Raw genomic sequence first — 19,046 nt, 5'->3', positions numbered from 1 at the left:
GCGCCGTCGCGGGGCCGAAGGGGACACTGTCTTTCGAGCCCCTGCGGACGGCGACAATGGAGCCGCAGGTGGTGCGGCTGTCGGCGGCAGCGCAAGATGCTGCTGGAGGATTCCGGCACGATATACGTCCGTGCGTCGCTGCTGTCAGACGTCGTCCGGAAGCCTGGACCAGCTGCGGGGAGGCACTGTCTGCACAAGATGCAGTACTGTTCTGAATTTCAGTGGACAAAATGCACAAAATGCAGTGAAATATGTTAGTTAAGCCAGATGATCTGGGCTGTCTGTGATATTTTGGTAATTGCATAGTACGTACTGTGTTGTGATCAGTGCTATGATTGTGATGAGTTTTGTAGCCTGAACAAAAAATTGGCACACATGCTCATGAACACTACACATGATCAGTTCATGAGAATATGTGACAAAATAAACATAGTTTCAATTACTTATAGTGGTCCAAAATAAACTGAAATTGGCACATCACAATGAAGTAAACTACTCCTTGAGATAATCAAACATTCTAACTTTTCTTGGCATCTTAAATTGAGTGTTTTGCTGACTGGGAAGAGTTCTTTTGTTGGAAGTGCCTTGTTGACTGTTTGCTTGCTCCATCTCGTCTTGTTTTTGCAGCCATGCCCTGTACCTCTCCTCATCAGCCATTAACCTCAATGCTTTCATATCATCTAGCTTTTTTTTTCTCATGAGTGTGGTTTAGCCTTGCTGTAGCAAATTGAGCCCTATTAAGCTCTTGCCTTGCTGGAGCATCTTGAGCCCTACCAACCTCCTCTTCACTTTGTGGAGCAGTCTTTTGCCTTGCTTGCTCCTCTCGCTGCTGATATTCTCTCCATCTCTGCTGCCTTTCCTGCTCCTCTTGTTGCATGAAAATGAACTGACTTTCCTCCCTTGCGCATGCTTCCTCTGCCTCTCTCTTCTTCTCTTCTTGAATCCTTTTTTTCTTCTTCTGCCTTCCGTTGTTTTGCCTCTGCCGCTTCTCCCTTTTTTGCTTGCATAGCTAACCTTTTCGCCTCGGCAAGTGCAAATTTCTCCTCTTGAGCTATAGTGAAGTGATCAGTCTCATGTCCTGACAAACAAAGAAAAATCAAAATTATCAGTTCATACGTACTGAAATCCTATGCTGATCGAAACCCGAACACAATCAGTAACAAGTTGAACTAAACTGATGACCAGAACAGTGCAGAGCCTCAAAATAAACATAATTGTACATGAAAACCTTAACCAAATCAGCTATGGGAATCAAACTAAGCAGCAGATGTGATGGTTCTGAAAAAAAACCAAATGGTTCTTGCGAGCACCAAAGAGGCGAGTGCTGGTGTAATATTCATAGATAAAAAAGGCCAAGTGGGCCTGTCTATTTGCAGACGCCTGCCAAAATGTAATAGCCCTGAAGAAGCAGAGTTGAGTTCAATAATTTGTGGCCTGTCAAAAGTTAGTAAAGTGTACATCAGCTGGCTGTGTGTGGAAACTGATTGCTCTGAGGTGGCAGCACTTCTGAATCCCTCCGTGGTAAACCAATCTGCTCCATACCCGCTAGTTGATTATGAGAGGGTTTAATGAAGAGTTTAAGGAGGTTTTGATCAGTGCACTCAAGAGGGTGTGTAACAGAATGGCCCATGAACTTGATGCTTCTGCTAGAATATTTGAGTATACTATCAGTTTCATCAGATACTACCAATGGAAAGCCAAGAACAATGAAACCTTCACTTCTGTTCATGAAAAGGAAACAGCAGCCTCACTCCTAACTATTGATCCTAGAACATGTAATGCCCGCAACTCCAATGAAAATCCTCCGCTTGGATTAAAAAACACATCTGAAAAAATGGTGCTATGAGATACCATATTTGGGCACGGGGCCACCCTATCATGCCGCCGGACGGGAGCCATCGCCACCGATGGCGACTCACGGTGGCTATGTCCTCGCCACCGTCGCCGATCGCCTCCTAGTTTCTCTCAAAATGGTTGCTATCTCCTCGCCGATCGCCTCCGATCAAATCCAACCGCCGCCGCCCCTGTTCGTCGTTTCAATCAGCGTACGTCCAGCCTGAGAGGATGTACTGCGGGCTGTATTCTTCTCAAAGTAACGGGCCGCATTGCAAAAAACTGATTCGGCCCGCGTCGGCCTGTGCTGCCGTGGCTGGACGCGTAGATGATACGTACGTGGGACCCGCCTGAGGACCGTCGATGGACCATATTGGCAAGTTTGAGGACCGTAACGAGGCAACACGCAAGCTCCAGGACTGTTTTAGACCAAACCAGCGACTACATGGACCGCATGTGCAATTCACTCGGCATTCTACTATAGCAACTGGGCCCATAACCCGGTCACTCGCGTTTCGACGGGCTTTCTGGGCCCACGGCCCTTGCTCTCCTACCTTCTGGCTTGAAACGAGATCACAGCCCTCCTTCTCTTTGTCTCAAAAAAAAAGAGCCCTCCTTCTCTTTTGCTGTGTCGCGCGCCATGGCATGCGAGCCGCCGCCGCCGCCGCTACCGAAGAAGCAGAAATCCCCAGCGGCCGATCCGACCACCATATGCGCCCTCGGCGACGACCTGCTGCGGGAGATATTCCTCCGCCTCCCCTCCCTCCCCACCCTCGTCCGCGCCGCCCTCACCTGCCGCGCCTCTCTCCGCGCCGTCCGCTCATCCCCCGCCTTCCGCCGCCGCTTCCGCGAGCTCCACTCGGCCCCGCTCCTCGGCGTGTTCCTCGACGTCTTCGAGTCCGACACTCCCGCTTTCCGCCCGCTCCGCCTGCACTCTGACCCGGACCTTGCCGCGGCCGTCCGCGGCGGCGATTTCCTCCTCACCCGCCTCCCCGACGAGATCGAGGGCGTCGCCCCCGAGTGGGTAATCCAGGGCTGCCACGACGGGCGCGTCGTCCTCGTCAGCTACAAAACCGGGCACATGGCCGTCTACAACCCCCTCACACGAGCCCTGGATCTCTTCCCCAGGCCGCCCGGCGAGATCTGCGAAGACATGTACGTCGAGTACCACGTCCTCCCCTCCGACGAAGACCGCGGCCCGTTCCGCGTCATCTGCGTCTGCCACGAAGCTTGCGGGGCGCAGGCCGCCGTCCTCTCATCAGAGACCGGGGAGTGGCAGGTCTTCCCGTTTCTGGAGGCCGCGGCCATGCAGCCTGCCTTGCAGCCTGGGGACGACAACGAGAAGTGTTCTGGCAACGGGACGCTGGTGAACGGGTCCATCTACTGGACAGACGGGAGCCGAGCCCTTGCGCGCGTGCTGAACACCTCGACATTGCACTTCTCTCGGATCGACCTGCCTCCACACATCGAAGGGCAAGGAGCGCTCACGGCTGGTGAGACCAAGGATGGGAAGCTCTGTATCATCGGCACTGTCAAACTCACACTTGTGGTTTGGTTCCGGAGAACCGACGATGATGGTGTCGAGAGATGGACGCAGCACAAGACCTTTCCGTTAGAGCAGGACATTCATGCGCACGATCACTGTTTCGACAATGATCATATCGCGCTGAAGGTTCTGGCGATTGTCAATGGCTTTGTGTACTTGTCTACTTACTGTGAACCGGATCGCGATTTGCCTGGCTTGTTCCTATCCTTCTGCCTAGAAACAGCAAAGCTGAATAAGCTCTGCACTGTCCTTTACCCTGAGAGTTTGTATCCCTACATCATGGCGTGGCCTCCTTCTCTGCTGCTCAACGAGGTGAGTCCTTGAATCAAGGTCCTTGACAGGTCGTCTTCTGCAGATATACAAAATTTCCTACTTTTATCGCACCCTTATATCTCATGGAGATCTGACAGGGTAGTATATTTATGAAAACAGAGATCAGCAACATTTATAGATTGTCAAGTGGGAAATGACTTGTTTCTAGTGTGCTTTGAACGACTATTATTATCTACCTTTCTCTCATAATATGTATTAATGTATTAAATGGTTTATCGTATAAATGTTAAACGGCATGCTGACCCTGATTATATATCAAACTAAAATTGACATGGATGAAATTAATTAATTTGCTAGAGTTTGTGTTCCATTACTTTTATAAGTACGCGTAGTTAGAAATTCATCCTCCCTTTCTCTCATAATATGTATTAATGTATTAAATGGTTTATCATATAGTAAATGTTAAGCGGCATGCTGGCCCTGATTATATATGAAACGTAAAATTGACATGGATGAAATTAATTAATTTGCTAGAGTTCGTGTTCCATTACTTCTATAAGTACGCGTAATTAGAAATTCATCCTCTCTACGATTCGCAGTTGGGATATTGAGACTGATAAGTACATTTGTACATGCGGGCATAACAATCTCTAGAGGCGATCCAGATTTTGACTTGTGATGATAAAGCAAAAAAGCATGCAGGATGGTAACTGATAACTAGTGGTGTCATATGGATTGCCAGAAGAAAGTCAAATTCCATGTTAATCTTGTTTTTCGAATTCTGCAAAACCAGTTTATCCAGGGTAGCTGATTGCATGATTTTTTTTTTTTTTTTTTGCAGCCCACCAGAAACTACTGAAGGGACATGTGCTCAGCGCGCTGCATCATTCATACGCACACAAAAAAAGGAACATCTGTACAAGTTCTTTGATGCTACAGAGCTTGATGAAACTACTGAAGCAACATGTACTCGTTGCTGCGCTGCACCATTCATATGCTCCCTGAGGCGTAGAAGAAGAAAGTCTGTTCCAAGTTCTTTCATGCATCATAGCATGACTGGGCTAGAAGTGGAATTGCAAGATATGGCTACAACATGCTAGACTTGGGCCAGAAGTGGAATTAATTATCTTCCCTTAGAACTATCAATATACTTTTAGAAAAAAACCCCAAAGATCTGAGATGAAGTTATGCCATGCCGTTGCTCAATTTTTCACTGGAGAGATATCTGTTGCGTTTCATACGGATAATTAAGGATAATACTATTAATTATCTCCTCTTAGAACTATTTTTTTTAACCCGCAAAGATCTGGGATGCACTAATGAACGATCGCGTGAGCATCGGAGTTGCATGAACTGGAATGACGCCGGTGCGCGCTCTTTCGGTCGAGGAATAGATATTTGTAGCGTTTTGGACTTTGGGGGTCATGTAAAACGAAAAGAGTCAAGAGTTTTCTCTGTGTACCATTGAAGCGTATGAAAGCGAAAGCGGAGGCACCAGACACATCTCTTTCCTTCAGAGCCAACCAAACCGCCTTTCATTTTGTCACGTACATGCTTTACTAGCTTCTCCACTTTGTCACTATATTTCTTTAGACTAAACTTGAAGGAAATCATATTCCAATATGCTCTATATATCTGTGTTGATCGGAAATAAATATGCTCCACCTTTATCGATCTACTTTGCTTCTTTTCCTGCCTTGTCGATTTAACCACGTCGATCTATGTACGGCCCGAGAAGTCACTGGTGCTTAATTACAGTTAATTATCTAGCAAGTTAGCAGTAAGTACTTTGTGCATGTCCTGTCATGTAGCCGGCCAGGAGGAGCATATAAAGAGGGAGGAGTGTGAGTGGGGGGAAAGGCCCAAAGGCACGTCAAGCAGCATAGACATAGGAGAGGAGAGAGGGAGAGGGGGGAAGGGTTCATCCATTGGTAAAGCTGAAGATGAAGGAGGCCGCGGCGGAGCTGGGGCACCTGCTGGTGTTCGCCTTCCTCTTCTGCGTGGGCGCCTTCATGGTGGCGCCGGTGATCACCGACGTGACCATGGCGGCGCTCTGCCCCGGCCAAGACCAGTGCTCCCTCGCCATCTACCTCACCGGCCTGCAGCAAGCCGTACGTACTCCCATCCCATGCGTGCACCTCTCCGCATCCGTTTCTTGGCTCCTCGTATACGCATGCAGCTTTTTGAGCTAGGCTTCAGCCGAGTCCAGGTGAGGTGATCCAGCTAGACTTTAGCTCCCGCGTGCTTGCCAGGCGCCGAGCTGCTGCTTGCCTGCTGCCCCCCTTGTGCTAGGAGATATCGGATCAATATGGTGTGGCCGTATCCTGTATGTTTGCTATGTTCGTTGGCTTCTTCCTGTGTTCTCGCTTGAGCAGTACGTGAGGCTGGTAAGACTGTAGGAAGGAGCACGGCCAGGGCCACACGGGGATGGCATGAAGGGACAGGGAGAGGAGAGTGGAAGCGGAAGCCCCACTACGCACGCTTCCTGCCTTTGCTTCTAGCTAGCCTCCACCGTCAGATGAAGCTAACCTCCACCACAGTCCCATGTGTGTGGAATAGTTGCTTCTGGCCGCCGTCTGGAACCTGGGAAACCTCCCCGATTCCTAGGAAAACCGGCCTAGGATTTCCGTGAGCCATTGAATGTAACAAGTTTGCTCTCGTCATATGCGCACCGTCCGTCCGTCGACCCGGCGAACGGTGACGGGTCCCTCGCCGTCGCGTCGGGCGGTCGCCCTGACTTTGAGCTAGCAGCAGTCCAGTGTCTCGTCTTGGGTGCGATCGATCGGTGTGGCCGGTGCGTTACACGGCGATACGACTACGCACCCGCGAGATCTCGCTTTTGTCGTCGGCCAACCGTCGTAAATGTCGCACGCTCGCACCGACCACGCTCTCCTTTTCTTGAGGGAACCCGACGATACACTTTTGTGAGTAGATCTTGCAGCTCTCCCTGGCGTCAAAAGCTAGGAGCATTGCTTCCCAAGTAGTAGTAGTATGGTTGAGAGTTGAGACACAAGAAAAGTCGTTGGTACTGACTACTACTACTACTACCAGTGTCATCAGATAAATAAATATAGACAGGAAAACTAACCCAAGCAGCCCTCATTCTTTAGCCCTTTTCTTTTCTCCTTTTTCTTCTTCGTGAAGGCTTTGCCCCGAAAGCGGAGGGAGAAAACGAGACACGGGGCTGCACGTCGCACAACTTGCGAATGTGCTGCGTGTGACGGCACTGAAAATGCGCGTGGCTACTGTGGCCCGCACTCCGCAGTTGCCAGCACCAGACAACTTGCTAGACTGTGTCGTGCTATGTGGTAATAGTGTCCATCAGCGACGCGTGCCCCTGATCTTTTTTTGACGCTAACTTGCACCGATGACGGGTCGCTCTAGCAGTACAAGAATCAGCGAGTGGGCGCCACAGGACAAGCAGAAGCCAGCGTGTACAAGCATACTGCGAGTGTGGGCCGGTGACAATTCATTCTCACCTGAATAAAAATCGCTGCAGATCACCGGGCTGGGTGCGCTGGTGGTCACGCCGGTCATCGGCAACCTCTCCGATAGATACGGCCGCAAGGCGCTGCTCGCTCTCCCGGCGACCCTGTCCATCGTTCCACTGGGTAAACTCATGAGTTAATCTTTCACGTCACCCACAGCCACAGGCTGCAAGTGGAATTTAATACTGATCACCTTTTCGTTTCCTTTCGTGTCGGCTAGCCATCATGGCTTTTAACCAGACGAGGCCATACTTCTACGCCTTCTACATCGCCAAGACGCTGACGGCGATGGTCTCCGAGGGCGCCATGATGTGCCTCTCGCTCGCCTACGTGGTAACCAGCTCCATCGCCTCTCTCGCCAACTTTAAGTTTTTTCCAATATTTCCATACATGACTGGAGCTCAGCTGGATGCAATGCATGGATTGCTCTCTCTTTCTCCGCGTGTCGTGCAGGCCGACAAGGTGCCCGAGGGGCGGCGAGCGGCGGCCTTCGGGGTGTTCTCCGGCGTCTGCACCGCAGGCTTCGTAGGCGGCACCATCGCGGCCCGCTTCCTCTCCGTGTCCTCTACGTTCCAGGTATGTTTACGTGCGCCTCGTGCGTTTGCATCCGCCACATAGGTTGTTTCTTCATCTGTTTGTGCTCTGCTACCCTCAAAAAAAAAAAAACTGTTTGTGCTCTGCTACCCTAAAAAAAAAACTGTTTGTGCTCTGCAGGTGGCGACGTTGGCGTCGGTTGCTGCGGCGGTGTACCTGAGGGCCTTCGTCCAGGAGACGGACCGCGGAGCCTCGCTGCTGCGCGAGGAGGAGGCCTCGCGCCTGCTCTTTCCTCCCTCCTCTAGCCCCGAGGAGGCGTCGCCGAGGCTCCCGCCTCTCCGGAAGGCGCCGTCGCTGTTGGAGATGGCCACCCTTCTAACCAGCAGGTGGCATGCATGCCTTTCTTAGCTTGAAAGATTGCAAAATTAGCCTGCTCGTTGGCTCAACGGAGAGTAGAAACTGTACTAACCTTTGACAGTTCAAGTAAGCGAACAGGGTTTTCTCTTTCTGTTAAACAGGCTAAGACTCCCAGCTCACCAGTTCTGTCATCACCAACTCCTTCCGCTTGGTGTATAAGGATTAGCAATGAATTGAGTTTCTTTAGCTTTCATCCAACATGATGATGTGCATTATCTTGCTGTGGAAACCAGACCTATCAATGAAAAATACACTGATATATACTCTTCTATGAAAAAAAAAGGATAGCTTAGTTCCTCCTATCTATATTCTTAGAAAAGAAACTGTACTAAGATATTAACCTCGGATTACCAGCTGAATGCCTGCAAACTACTTGCAGCTCAACTTTCACGAGAGCAGCGGTCGTCACATTTTTCCATGGCCTTGGCGAAACAGGCCTGCAAACTGCATTACTGGTACTACATTTTATCCACCAAAATACTTTTCAACATACATGTAAACTACAATGTTGTAAATTCTACACGAAGGTTCCTCTTTGAAGAACTCGATAAGCTGGGATCATGGACAATCTATCTCTTGTATGTTTTTCAACTATACTTCATGGATATCTGAAAATGCTTCTAACTGTTGTCTTTTGTGATACAATCACAAATGCAGTATTTCCTGAAGGCCCAATTCCACTATACCAAGAACCAATATGCTAATTTGTTGCTTATTATTGGCATTACAGGAAGTTTCTCACAGGTACGAGTTCATTTAGCAATATTTACCTACTACATGTTCAATTTATGATCGATTATGTGCTCGATTTCACTTGGTGCGGCAAAAGCAGTTTACGATTTATTTTCTATGCAGCTGACCGTGATGCCTCTCTTAGCGCCGAAGCTGGGTGAGCAGAAGCTACTTGTCGTGGCACTTACAGGGAGCTGCGTGCATGTAAGGGCGTTGTTATGGCATAGTCCTGTTATTTTTTCTTATATAATTCTCCTGCAAGAACAACTTGCCAATGTGATTTGATCTAGCATGCATCTTGCAGGGATTCCTATACAGCATTGCATGGTCATTCTGGGTATGCAACTGATCAAATGGTGGTATTGTGAATGATGGCTATTTTTTGGTATTAGTCATGTAAATTTTTATGTTTTGTTGAAGGTCCCTTATCTTGCTGCAAGCTGTGTGATTCTAAGCATTTTGGTCGGCCCTTGTGTGAGTAATATCTATCAGCGATTGCCTCTTTTGCTTTTATTTTCGGTTCATGTAACCATGTCAATAGTTTGTTTCTATTGATTATATTCTTTAACAGATAAGGAGCATTGTATCAAAAAAAGTAGGGCCTTCTGAGCAGGTACTAATCTAAATGTATATAATTTAATCCATGACTAAATGAAGCTGCTTATTCCCACTAAGATATTAGATACCCTTTGTAAATCAGTTTCTATTTTCCAATGTTTATTTTAGGGAATGGTTCAAGGCTGTATTACAGGAATCAGCTCAACTGCAAGTGTCATATCTCCTCTAGTTTTTACTCCGCTCACAGGTAAGCATCTGTCATTATCTTTGCTTAACACATCTAAACTCACAACAGATTATGTCTTGCATGTCCTTCTTACTTGTTTCATCCCTATGCCACTGCCCATGAGCTTAGCCAAAGATGTCATTAGCTATAACGTTTTTTTTTTCATTGGTTTGACAGCATGGTTCCTATCAGAGACCGCACCTTTCAACTTCAGAGGTTTCAGCCTGGCTTGTGCTGGATTTGCTACGGTAGGCTCCCTAATTGAACATTGCTACGAATATGGTTAAAACCTTACTGCACACTTTTTGTTTAGTATATATTTCTTGATTTTTATATATGAACTCCTAAGTAGTTGATATTGACTTATATTTTCTATTGTACATTCTTGCAGTTGGTGGCACTCACAATGAGCATTAATATGAGGCCAGCAGAGGTTCAGCCAGATACCAGATAGAAGAACTACTGAATACATGTCGATGTACAGATGGTAGATGCCTATAATGCTAATACTCTTACTCAGTATCAATAGCCGTGGTCAATTAAGGTAGCTGTTCCATCCTCTGCAATTGACAAATAGGGACAGCAAATAGTGGTGTAAAGTATCAAAAGTAGAAGCAGATCCACAGGCTTCAGTTTGTAAATTGTATTCGGTAACTGACACTACAAGTACAAGGTCAAATAAAGGTAGCTGTTCCATCCCGTGCAGTTGACAATAGGGCAGCAAATAGTGGTGTAAAGTATCAAAAGTAGAAGCAGAGCCACAGGCTTCAGTTTGTAAACTGTACTCAATAACTGACACTACAAGTACAAGGTTGATTCGACATAGCTAATTAGTTGCGAGTGTAAGGCTGGAGTAAACCAAGTATGCATAGTTAGCACAATCGTTGTGCAAGAAACAGACCTTTTGCACGGAATGCATATTGATGGTACTAAATGTTTTACATTGATTTTTCTGTCACACGTTATGTCCTAACAAACATAACATTCAAATTAGAGGAATAAAGTTATGTGGGTCACTGACCTGTTAGTGCAGGATTTCTTGTCTTTTTTCTTCTCCACAACTGCATTAACATCCAATTCTGTAAACCCAAGTTGATCTGCTGCACAGTGAAATATTAAGTAAGTTCGAAAGAAACAAACAACTTCAAATTATACATCTAGCAATTATTCCAAATTGGACCAAATAACACAGATGAACTTATATCAATATCAATTTTCAAGATCCTCTTCATCAGACCATTATAGCTTAACAAGCAACAGATATGAATCAAACAAGATGCTTAGCAAGCAAAGTGGAAACAAACCAAACAAGGTTACTCATGCAAGTGTGGGACATTGAAGAACACAGGTGCAATTTTCCAAAAAAAAAATGTAATTGCAAAGTATTTGCTTCTTTCTGTTAAAAAAGTAGTGCCGCCAAAGCTGCTCAGTTGCACATTTTCGGAAGATACTCGCACGCTATGTCCATATTTCGATTTTCTCAACAAAATACCCTTTTTGGAAACACACATATCTATAACATAGATGAGAATCACAAGTTACATAGGCACACTAATACTATTATCATCCATGAAAATGGAGTAATTATTATTGTATATACACAATTTTGCAATATCCCCCGAGGACAATTGATCATTGGCCTCTATTCTCCAGAGCCATCCGAGGTTTTTTCATCCTCATCACTCTCATCAGACAAGTTATCTCTGTTTGCAGCTCGCAGTACAAGATTAAGCAATTCTGTGTTGTCTTCAAGATCCTCAGATGAATCTTCTCCAGCTGCTGGTTGCCTACGTCGTGATGCCAGCACATGCCAGACCAATTCCTCCGGCAAGGCAAATTGCCAGAGCTTTGCTTTCCTCTTTCGGGGCTTCAACTGGAACATACATGTGATGATAAGATAAAAGCAAAAGGTTCCAACTTAAAATCTACACCAACAAATTAAATTTCTTCCCAAGAGGAATGAGAATAAAAAGGTAAATTGTTGTCTAATGTCCAGTAATGGCATATTTCAAAGCCTGTGAACTTTGATGTAGTGGCATGCTTCAAAATCAAAGAATAGTAATGGCATATTTCAAAACTAGAAAGTTTGTGGTGGCATATATCAAATTTACCCTAGAATTTACATCTCAAAGGCTAAAGAAGGGTGCTGAATTTTCAAGAGGAATGAATATATAGTCCTGTAAATTCTTTCTACAGATTAAACAAGATGTTTTTTTCTTGGTAAAGAACTAATTATCAGTTAGCTCTTGAATTTGTTTATTATAAATTATGAAGTTAATGTTACATGTAGGATAGAAAATAATAGGCCATTAGAAGTTGAGATGATAAGAGACGTATAAAATGGCAGGAGATTTACCTCCTCAACATTAACCACTCGTGCTCGTTCAACGGCAGAGGGAGTCCATAGCTTCACATCATTATCAATTCCACTGCTTGCAATTGTCATAGCATGAGGATGGGGCTCAATACAATTGACTATGCATTCATCACCCTCCATTGCCCGTAAAAATTTCCCATCTCTCTTCCTCCAAATAAATAACCGACCACAGTCTGACCCACTGGCAACATATTCATGATTTGGCCCAATAAAAGTCACACCCTTCACAGTCTCACAATTGCGATGCCCAACATATACCTGAGGCGCAGGTAGATCAACATCTTCACCAGATGCAAACACTGTTGAGTTGGACCCTTCACCGCCTCCAATTTTGACGGATGATTTTGGGTCGGGTCCCAGCCCACCATTTTTAGGGAAGAGGTAAATATTCTCATCATTGTAAGATACAAGCAACTCACTCTGGTGAGAGAATGCTAACCCTGTTATTCCAACATTCTTATTGCCAATAAGATGTGGTGGACAATAACAGTCAGATGGCTGAGCGAAATCAGATGATCCACCCGACTTGCATTTACGGATGTCATAGACACGAGCATAAGAATTGTTCCCCGCAACTGCAAGAAGATTTGGATTCCGTGGATCAATTGTGATTGCATTAAGACGGACATGAGAGGAGTATCCTGATTTAGCCACAGGTTTTCTGCAAATGAATAATTCTGTGGCTGTATCTGTCCTCAAATCAAACTGCACCGAAGTGAAAATGGTTAACTACAAGCAGTCAGATACAAAGATAAAATGTTGCATGTGCACACATGAGAGTGAAAGGGCATGTTTTGGGGATTGGGACCTTACATGTTGGACATGGCCATCTTCGCCACAACTATAGAAAATATAAGGGCTTCCAGGCTCTATAGCCAACTTGTGAGCCCTTCCATCATGTTCACCAAGCAATGAAGTAAGCACATCCCGGCCATCCTGGATCTTGGCAACTCTCACCTGATTGAATTAACAGATTGTAACCTCTGAACTTACTATCACCATCTGAAACATCATGTGAAGTACTCCCTCCGTTCCTAAATATAATTCTTTTTAGAGATTTCAAATGGACTACAACATACGGATGTATATAGACATATTTTAGAGTGTAGATTCACTCATTTTGCTCCGTATGTAGTCCCTTGTTGGAATCTCTAAAAAGACTTACATTTAGGAACAGAGGGAGTATATGAAAGAGAAATTAACACATCTACCTCGCCATCAGCAGAGCAGGTGACGATGGTGCGATCATTCGTGTAAGGCATGAACCGTGCTTGGAATACATTATCGCCATGGCCCGAATGGAACTGCATTTTAACTGCACCAGTGTCCCAATCCCACAGCATTACCCTCTGATCGTCTGACCCAGATATGAGGGTGTCACCAGCGGCATTGAAGCCCACCGTGTTCACGCATCCTGTGTGCTTGTTGAGCTTCCTATGAATCTGGAGGCGCATTACGAGCTCCTGTATGACAGCACTTACATTAGCAAGTAACAGCATAAAATAAATGCATACATTACACATTCAGTCTATTTGTTAGTAGTACTTGATAAGGAAGAAGCTAATGAGCAGTTCAGGATTCAGGTCAAGCTATTCAATCAGATCCTTTTGATTGCCAAATCACGAGGTCAAGATACCGCTCTGCATTTAGAAGATTCTGTCACATAGTATTAAAATACCATTATGAACTCATTCCCCGATCATCACAACCCACGTTATAGTCCAATGCAAGAGGCAATCAATGACCAAAATAATACTCCTGCATGACTGTGATCCCCAAGCACCAATTCGAGAAGCCAATTTGCGTGGGCTAACATCAGCAGTGGCCCAATCCCACCCAACACTAAATCTCAGTTAAAACGGCAAGAAGACCACGACCCGAACACTCCGCAGCACGATCCACAGCTGGCCAATGGCACATGGCTGGCTAGTACCTATGCTGATCCGCACCCCTGATGGATCGATCGAAGCACGATTGGGGGGAGGGAAGCGGAGAGTGACTGGGGGAGGGAGGGGGACCTCGGAGGCGGCGGCGCGGCGAGCGAAGCGGCGGGGGAGGAGGTCGCCGACCTCGCGAAAGCAGAGCTCGGCGGCGCCGTGGCGCGCGGTGGGGTGCTTCCATGGGCGGCGCATGGCGCGGTGCTCCGAGCGACGAGGCGGAGTGCTGCGATTGCGCTTCGTGGTGAACGCGAGCGGGCGAGCAAGAGAGGAGGAGACACACAGCGAACAGCAGATTGGGGGATATGCTACCAGAGGTTAACCGCTGTACACAGGCACACGTGTCGCGGGGAGCGGATCCTTTGCGCCGTAGGCACACGTGTCAGATACAACATGGGCCACGCGCCATCGAATGCATTACTCCCTCATACCGATGCATTAGGCTGGTACAATGGGGAGTAACTTATACTACTAGTGTCATATGCATGACACTAGTCTATGTTACTACATTCATAGTGCAAAGTAACATACTCCCTCCTTTCCCGTTTATAGAGCTCAATTCAAAAATCTCACCAACCAAGACAGATGGTGAGTGATGGAATACTTTTTGTAGTTTGCAAAAGCACCCAATTAATGCTCTTGTTTTCTTCAAAAAATTATGTTTACCAATGTATTAATTGCCATGCATCCATGCATAAAGTATCATTGGTTAATTTTCTTGGAATCTGAACATGTGATGGAAAACAACCAAATTGAGCCTTATAAAATAAAAAAATAAATTTTTTGAGATAAGCCCTATAAACCGGAAAGAAGGGAGTAGTAGTAGTACGAGTAGATGTCTTTATTTATTAGCTCATAGACTCATTTTGCCTCGGAAAGCGCTATGTTATAGTAACATATTATATTACCACAAACACCTCTTTCCTCATTAAATACTTACCACATAAGCAGAATTGTTTTGGGATGTGTTAGGTTACTACCTAAGTTACTCCCACTATGGCTAGCCTTAGCCATTTTAGGTTGTGCATTGTGACCGGGAAAAATGAAGAACTTGATATTTATTTGCTAATTATACCATTGCATGGAGAGAATTGACCATTCCATATTGTGCTAAGTAGTCTCAAGTCACTAGATACATACACGTCTCACGTCTTCTATTGGTTGATTTCTTTTTTCGTGACAAAAAACAGAGAAGATGGAGTAGTTAATGCATCACGCTTAAGAGTTTTGAGATTATTTGATTTTTGCATTGTGACTAATACATCGGCACGGAGAGAGTATATGTGTTGATTTCAATGTCTAATTATCCATATGTATTTTTTTAATTTAATAGAGTGCTTACTATATAAATATACTTATATGTTATTACCAATTATGTTTTTGCAACGGCAACTCTCAGGGCATGTGGTGCATGAGCAAACGCAGGCTCAACGTAGTGGTGACATGAGAGCATTGTATATGACGAGACGGACATATCATCCACCTACTCGACGTCGCTAGAAGATGGACACCTCGTTGTCAGTGGGTGGAAAGGTCTCTTTGACATCTACAATGTAGAACAAGATCATCATGGACATGCAGGCTTGGTTCTCTTTCTACACACCACCATCATTTTGGGGTGGGGGGGGGGGGTGGGGTTAAGTAAAGACACCCAAATGGTATCTTAGATTAAGAAAAACAAAAGCCAACACAATGGATAGACAAACTAGACGTAGAACGATCAATAAAAATTAAAATTAAATCATACAAGTCTTCTTCTTCCTCTGATTGTACGCCATGGTTTGAAGATCAAAAATTGCATTGAACCAACAATAAAGAAAAGTGATACCTGCAAACGCTTTCACCATACCAGGCTTAAAGTGACACATGATGTTTGGCCTGACTCTGCCCATATACTGCAAACGCTTTGACATTGGGCCAGGGGATTGTACCGAGTCAAAACACCCATGTTAAATAGCAAAAAAGAGAGGGTCATGTTGTTGCTGGTATCAGGCGAGTTGCAGAGATAGGCCACCCTTTCTTGTCTGTGCGATGGTTATGTTGTAAGAGAGACATAAAGTAAGACCTACTCCCTCGAGTTTTTTGGGCCTCTGGACAAAAACACGGGTACCAAGGTACAACAATTAATTTTCAGAAAGAAGCACTAACCCTTCGATTTCTACACGTGATTAAATTCCTAAAGCAATCTAGCTTTACATAGCTTCCTGTATGCAGCCCACAATCAACTAATCCAAAGGAAGCTATCACTAATATACAACTTTGGGAACTCCAAGATGGCTCACCAGAGACGGAGCTATTGCCATTGAACGATTTAGACCGGGGCAACACACCGGGCACGTCATCAAACTTCAGATCTGTCATCCCCGCACGACCAAGACATCGGAGAAGGAAACCATACCTGTCTGCCAGGAACCACGAACCTAGCACAGGATCCACCATATTCTAAATGCTGCCAATGCAGACCACAATCTACATCCGCTCCTTGACTACCTCTTAAACTATGCGCCGACGCTGGAGCAAACGCCGTCGCAAGGGCTGAGCCCAAGAACACAAGTCCACCATGAGAATGACGCTGCCACGCCATCCTTGCTTGAATAGATTGGTTTCTAAATCCATCCCCAAACAAAGTCCGGATCGTCTCATCGGAAAAGGATCTGAAGCCCCAAACAAATCCATCCCCAAACAAAGGCTAAATCTGTTCAGCGCGCCATCGCCAACATCAGAGCCAAGACGATAAATAGCCGAAAAACCTAAACTACTAATGCCCCCCCCCCCCCCCCCCCCCCGCGCTCACCACATGACCGAGGGGAGCCGTCGGAGGACGGCGGTGGAGTGGAGCTCTCGAGTGGCGGCCGCGAGATCGCTTTTCTTTCTTCCCCACTTTGGCACAAAAAAAGGATGCGTCGAACTAAATGTCAGGAAAAATAAAGTGCGGGAGTGGGGAGTCAAACTCCCAACCTATAGCTCGGCTGCAGTGTTAATAGCCAGTTGAGCTAACAAGTGTTCGTGGCCAAATTGCAGCAATATAATTAAAATACTAAGTATAGCGACAGATACGGTTTTTTCAAAAGCTTCAACATTTGTTGAAAAAATGTGAACACATTTCATTTAAAAAGTGCGAATAACTAAAAATTGTGAACAAATTTTGAAATTCAAAAAGAAATTAGAATATGAATTGTTTTTGAAAAGTGAACAAAAAATGAAAAATGTGTACAAAGTTTTGAAATTCTGAACAATTATTGAATTTTTATATACAATAAATATTTTTAAATATACACTGAACATTTCTGTAACATACGTTTAACCGTATTTAAATACACATTTAACATTTTTGTGATAGATGTTGACAATATTTAAGTACACATTGAACATTTTTTTCATATACACTGAACAATATTTAAATACACATTGAACACTTTTGTGTTAAACGCTACGCTGAACATTTTCAAATACACACGAACACTTTCAAAAAATATATTGAACACTCTCTTAATATATGGTGAACATTTTTTGAATGTATGATGATTTTTTATTAATACATGGGTAAACTCTTTGTATAAATAAACAAAAAGAGAAGAAAAAGAAAAAAGTAAACACACATAGAAAAAAGAAAACGGAAGAAAAATACCAAAGGAAGAACCAAATCTGAAAAAAGGAAAAAAAACTAAAACAAGAAGAAACTAGGGGAGACACCAAACTGGAAGAGAGAGAAATCTGAGAAACAAAAAAATAGAAAGAAAAACCCAAATAGGAAACAAAACAAAAAACAAAGAAGAAGAAGAAAAACTAGCGACTGCCTGGTACATGAAAGGCGACTCGCACGTTACACCTGTAACTGGGCTGGCCCAACTCACTCCTGCTAGCTGGGCCTCAATTATTTGCCGCCTAGTCAGGTTGTGCAAAACCGAACCGACACTAAAAAAACAAACCTAACCAAATTTCTTTTTTCAGTTGTTGGTTTCAGTTTCAAAATTTGGAAACCATTTGGCATTTGTTTTTTTGGTTAAAACCCAAAAACCATTTGGTTAAACTGAATTAACCAAAACAGAGAAAAACTAAAATTATGCTCGCATTGTGAGACCGACGGAGCGCGTGAAAAATAATTGTCTAGACTCCAAGCTTTTATAGCCATCCCTCCGTTGCAATTCTCATCAATTGGCTAGGTGGTACTAAACCACAAAGCTCTGGTTGTCTGGTTTAGTATCCCGGTGGTTCCACCAGGTGCCCACATGTCTCCAATTGCATGGGCCTTGTTGTTTCACTAGGTATTGTCCGTATTCAACCATTGACGTCCCTGGTTGTAATTAGTGGCGAGTGCGTGGTTTAGTATCATTGTTTGGTTTTCCTTTTTTCGGTTTTTTTGTCCGGTTATTCTTGTGCTTTTTTATTTTTCTCTTTATTTTTCCATTTTCTTTTCTTTATTAAAAATCACAAAACATTTTTAAATAATTAACTTTTCTAATTCACAAACATTTTCTTAAATTCTCGAACTTCGTTTTTAAATCCTTGAACTTTCTTAGAATCCATGAACTCTTTTGTACTTTTATGAACTTCTTTTCAAAGCCCGTGTTTTTTAAATTTGAGAACATTACTTTTCAAAATCGATGAACTTTTTTCAAATCCATGAGCGGTTGGGCCGGCCAAATAGGCGCCCAACGGGAGCGATGCCGTCGCATAGTTGGCCAAGTCCTAAGCATTTTTTTCTTTTCTATTTTTTCATTTTTATTTTGTTTTTTCATTAATTTGTATTTCTATTTTTGAATTTTTTCCTTTTTCTTTTTGGAACATGTTCAAAAATTTGAAATATTGTTTGGATACCAAAATACAGTTTTAAGTAACTGTTCTAAATTATGATTTATTTTTTCCTGTAAATATTTATTAAATGCTTTTAGAAAAGCATTTACTATTTTCAATTTTATCCCTTTGTATTTATTAGTTATGTTAAAAACATAAAATAACAGCTTTAAAATACCTATTTAAATTATGGTTTTAAATATATTTTTCCTTCAAACCTGACATGCATGCCCACCATGGGCATGCCAACCCACTGAAAAAACATGGGATCATTTCACGAATGTCCAAAAAAAAAACACCATGTTCATAGGGTGACCATGTAGGCGAGAAA

The 19,046-nt window shown here is 44.3% G+C and overlaps 3 protein-coding genes and 1 long non-coding RNA gene across 5 annotated transcripts; 2 read left to right on the top strand and 2 right to left on the bottom strand.

The window, feature by feature from the left end:
* The first annotated feature begins 2,424 nt into the window (after positions 1 to 2,424).
* On the top strand, positions 2,425 to 4,934 carry LOC109766965 (uncharacterized). The gene is made up of 2 exons (XM_020325715.4): positions 2,425 to 3,691; positions 4,494 to 4,934. Exons 1-2 carry the CDS (start codon positions 2,474 to 2,476, stop codon positions 4,509 to 4,511), a joined length of 1,236 nt encoding a protein of 411 aa, XP_020181304.1. The 5' UTR covers positions 2,425 to 2,473; the 3' UTR covers positions 4,512 to 4,934.
* A 571-nt stretch (positions 4,935 to 5,505) lies between these two features.
* Positions 5,506 to 10,429, top strand: LOC109766959 (uncharacterized). 2 transcript variants are annotated; one of them, XM_020325709.4, is made up of 14 exons: positions 5,513 to 5,763; positions 7,152 to 7,263; positions 7,361 to 7,473; positions 7,594 to 7,716; positions 7,855 to 8,060; positions 8,471 to 8,546; positions 8,749 to 8,835; positions 8,947 to 9,027; positions 9,128 to 9,160; positions 9,244 to 9,297; positions 9,395 to 9,436; positions 9,550 to 9,628; positions 9,785 to 9,855; positions 9,999 to 10,429. In XM_020325709.4, exons 1-14 carry the CDS (start codon positions 5,596 to 5,598, stop codon positions 10,059 to 10,061), a joined length of 1,308 nt encoding a protein of 435 aa, XP_020181298.1. In that variant the 5' UTR covers positions 5,513 to 5,595; the 3' UTR covers positions 10,062 to 10,429. The 2 variants fall into 2 exon arrangements, with proteins under 2 accessions (XP_020181297.1, XP_020181298.1); XM_020325708.4 differs by having other exon boundaries at positions 5,506 to 5,763; positions 7,361 to 7,716.
* LOC120976776 (uncharacterized) lies at positions 7,671 to 8,533 on the bottom strand. Its single transcript, XR_012182092.1, has 4 exons — positions 8,443 to 8,533; positions 8,144 to 8,326; positions 7,891 to 8,046; positions 7,671 to 7,785 (listed from the first exon to the last, which is right to left on the bottom strand). It is a non-coding gene; the product is annotated as an uncharacterized lncRNA (long non-coding RNA).
* Positions 10,430 to 11,101: 672 nt separating the features above from the next.
* On the bottom strand, positions 11,102 to 14,218 carry LOC109766960 (uncharacterized). The gene is made up of 5 exons (XM_020325710.4): positions 14,003 to 14,218; positions 13,196 to 13,447; positions 12,798 to 12,941; positions 11,964 to 12,689; positions 11,102 to 11,480 (listed from the first exon to the last, which is right to left on the bottom strand). Exons 1-5 carry the CDS (start codon positions 14,114 to 14,116, stop codon positions 11,250 to 11,252), a joined length of 1,467 nt encoding a protein of 488 aa, XP_020181299.1. The 5' UTR covers positions 14,117 to 14,218; the 3' UTR covers positions 11,102 to 11,249.
* Positions 14,219 to 19,046: the final 4,828 nt, after the last annotated feature.

This window comes from Aegilops tauschii, chromosome 1, assembly GCF_002575655.3.
Source record: "Aegilops tauschii subsp. strangulata cultivar AL8/78 chromosome 1, Aet v6.0, whole genome shotgun sequence".
Classification (NCBI taxonomy): domain Eukaryota; kingdom Viridiplantae; phylum Streptophyta; class Magnoliopsida; order Poales; family Poaceae; genus Aegilops; species Aegilops tauschii.
This window is presented reverse-complemented; position numbering and strand designations above follow the sequence as displayed.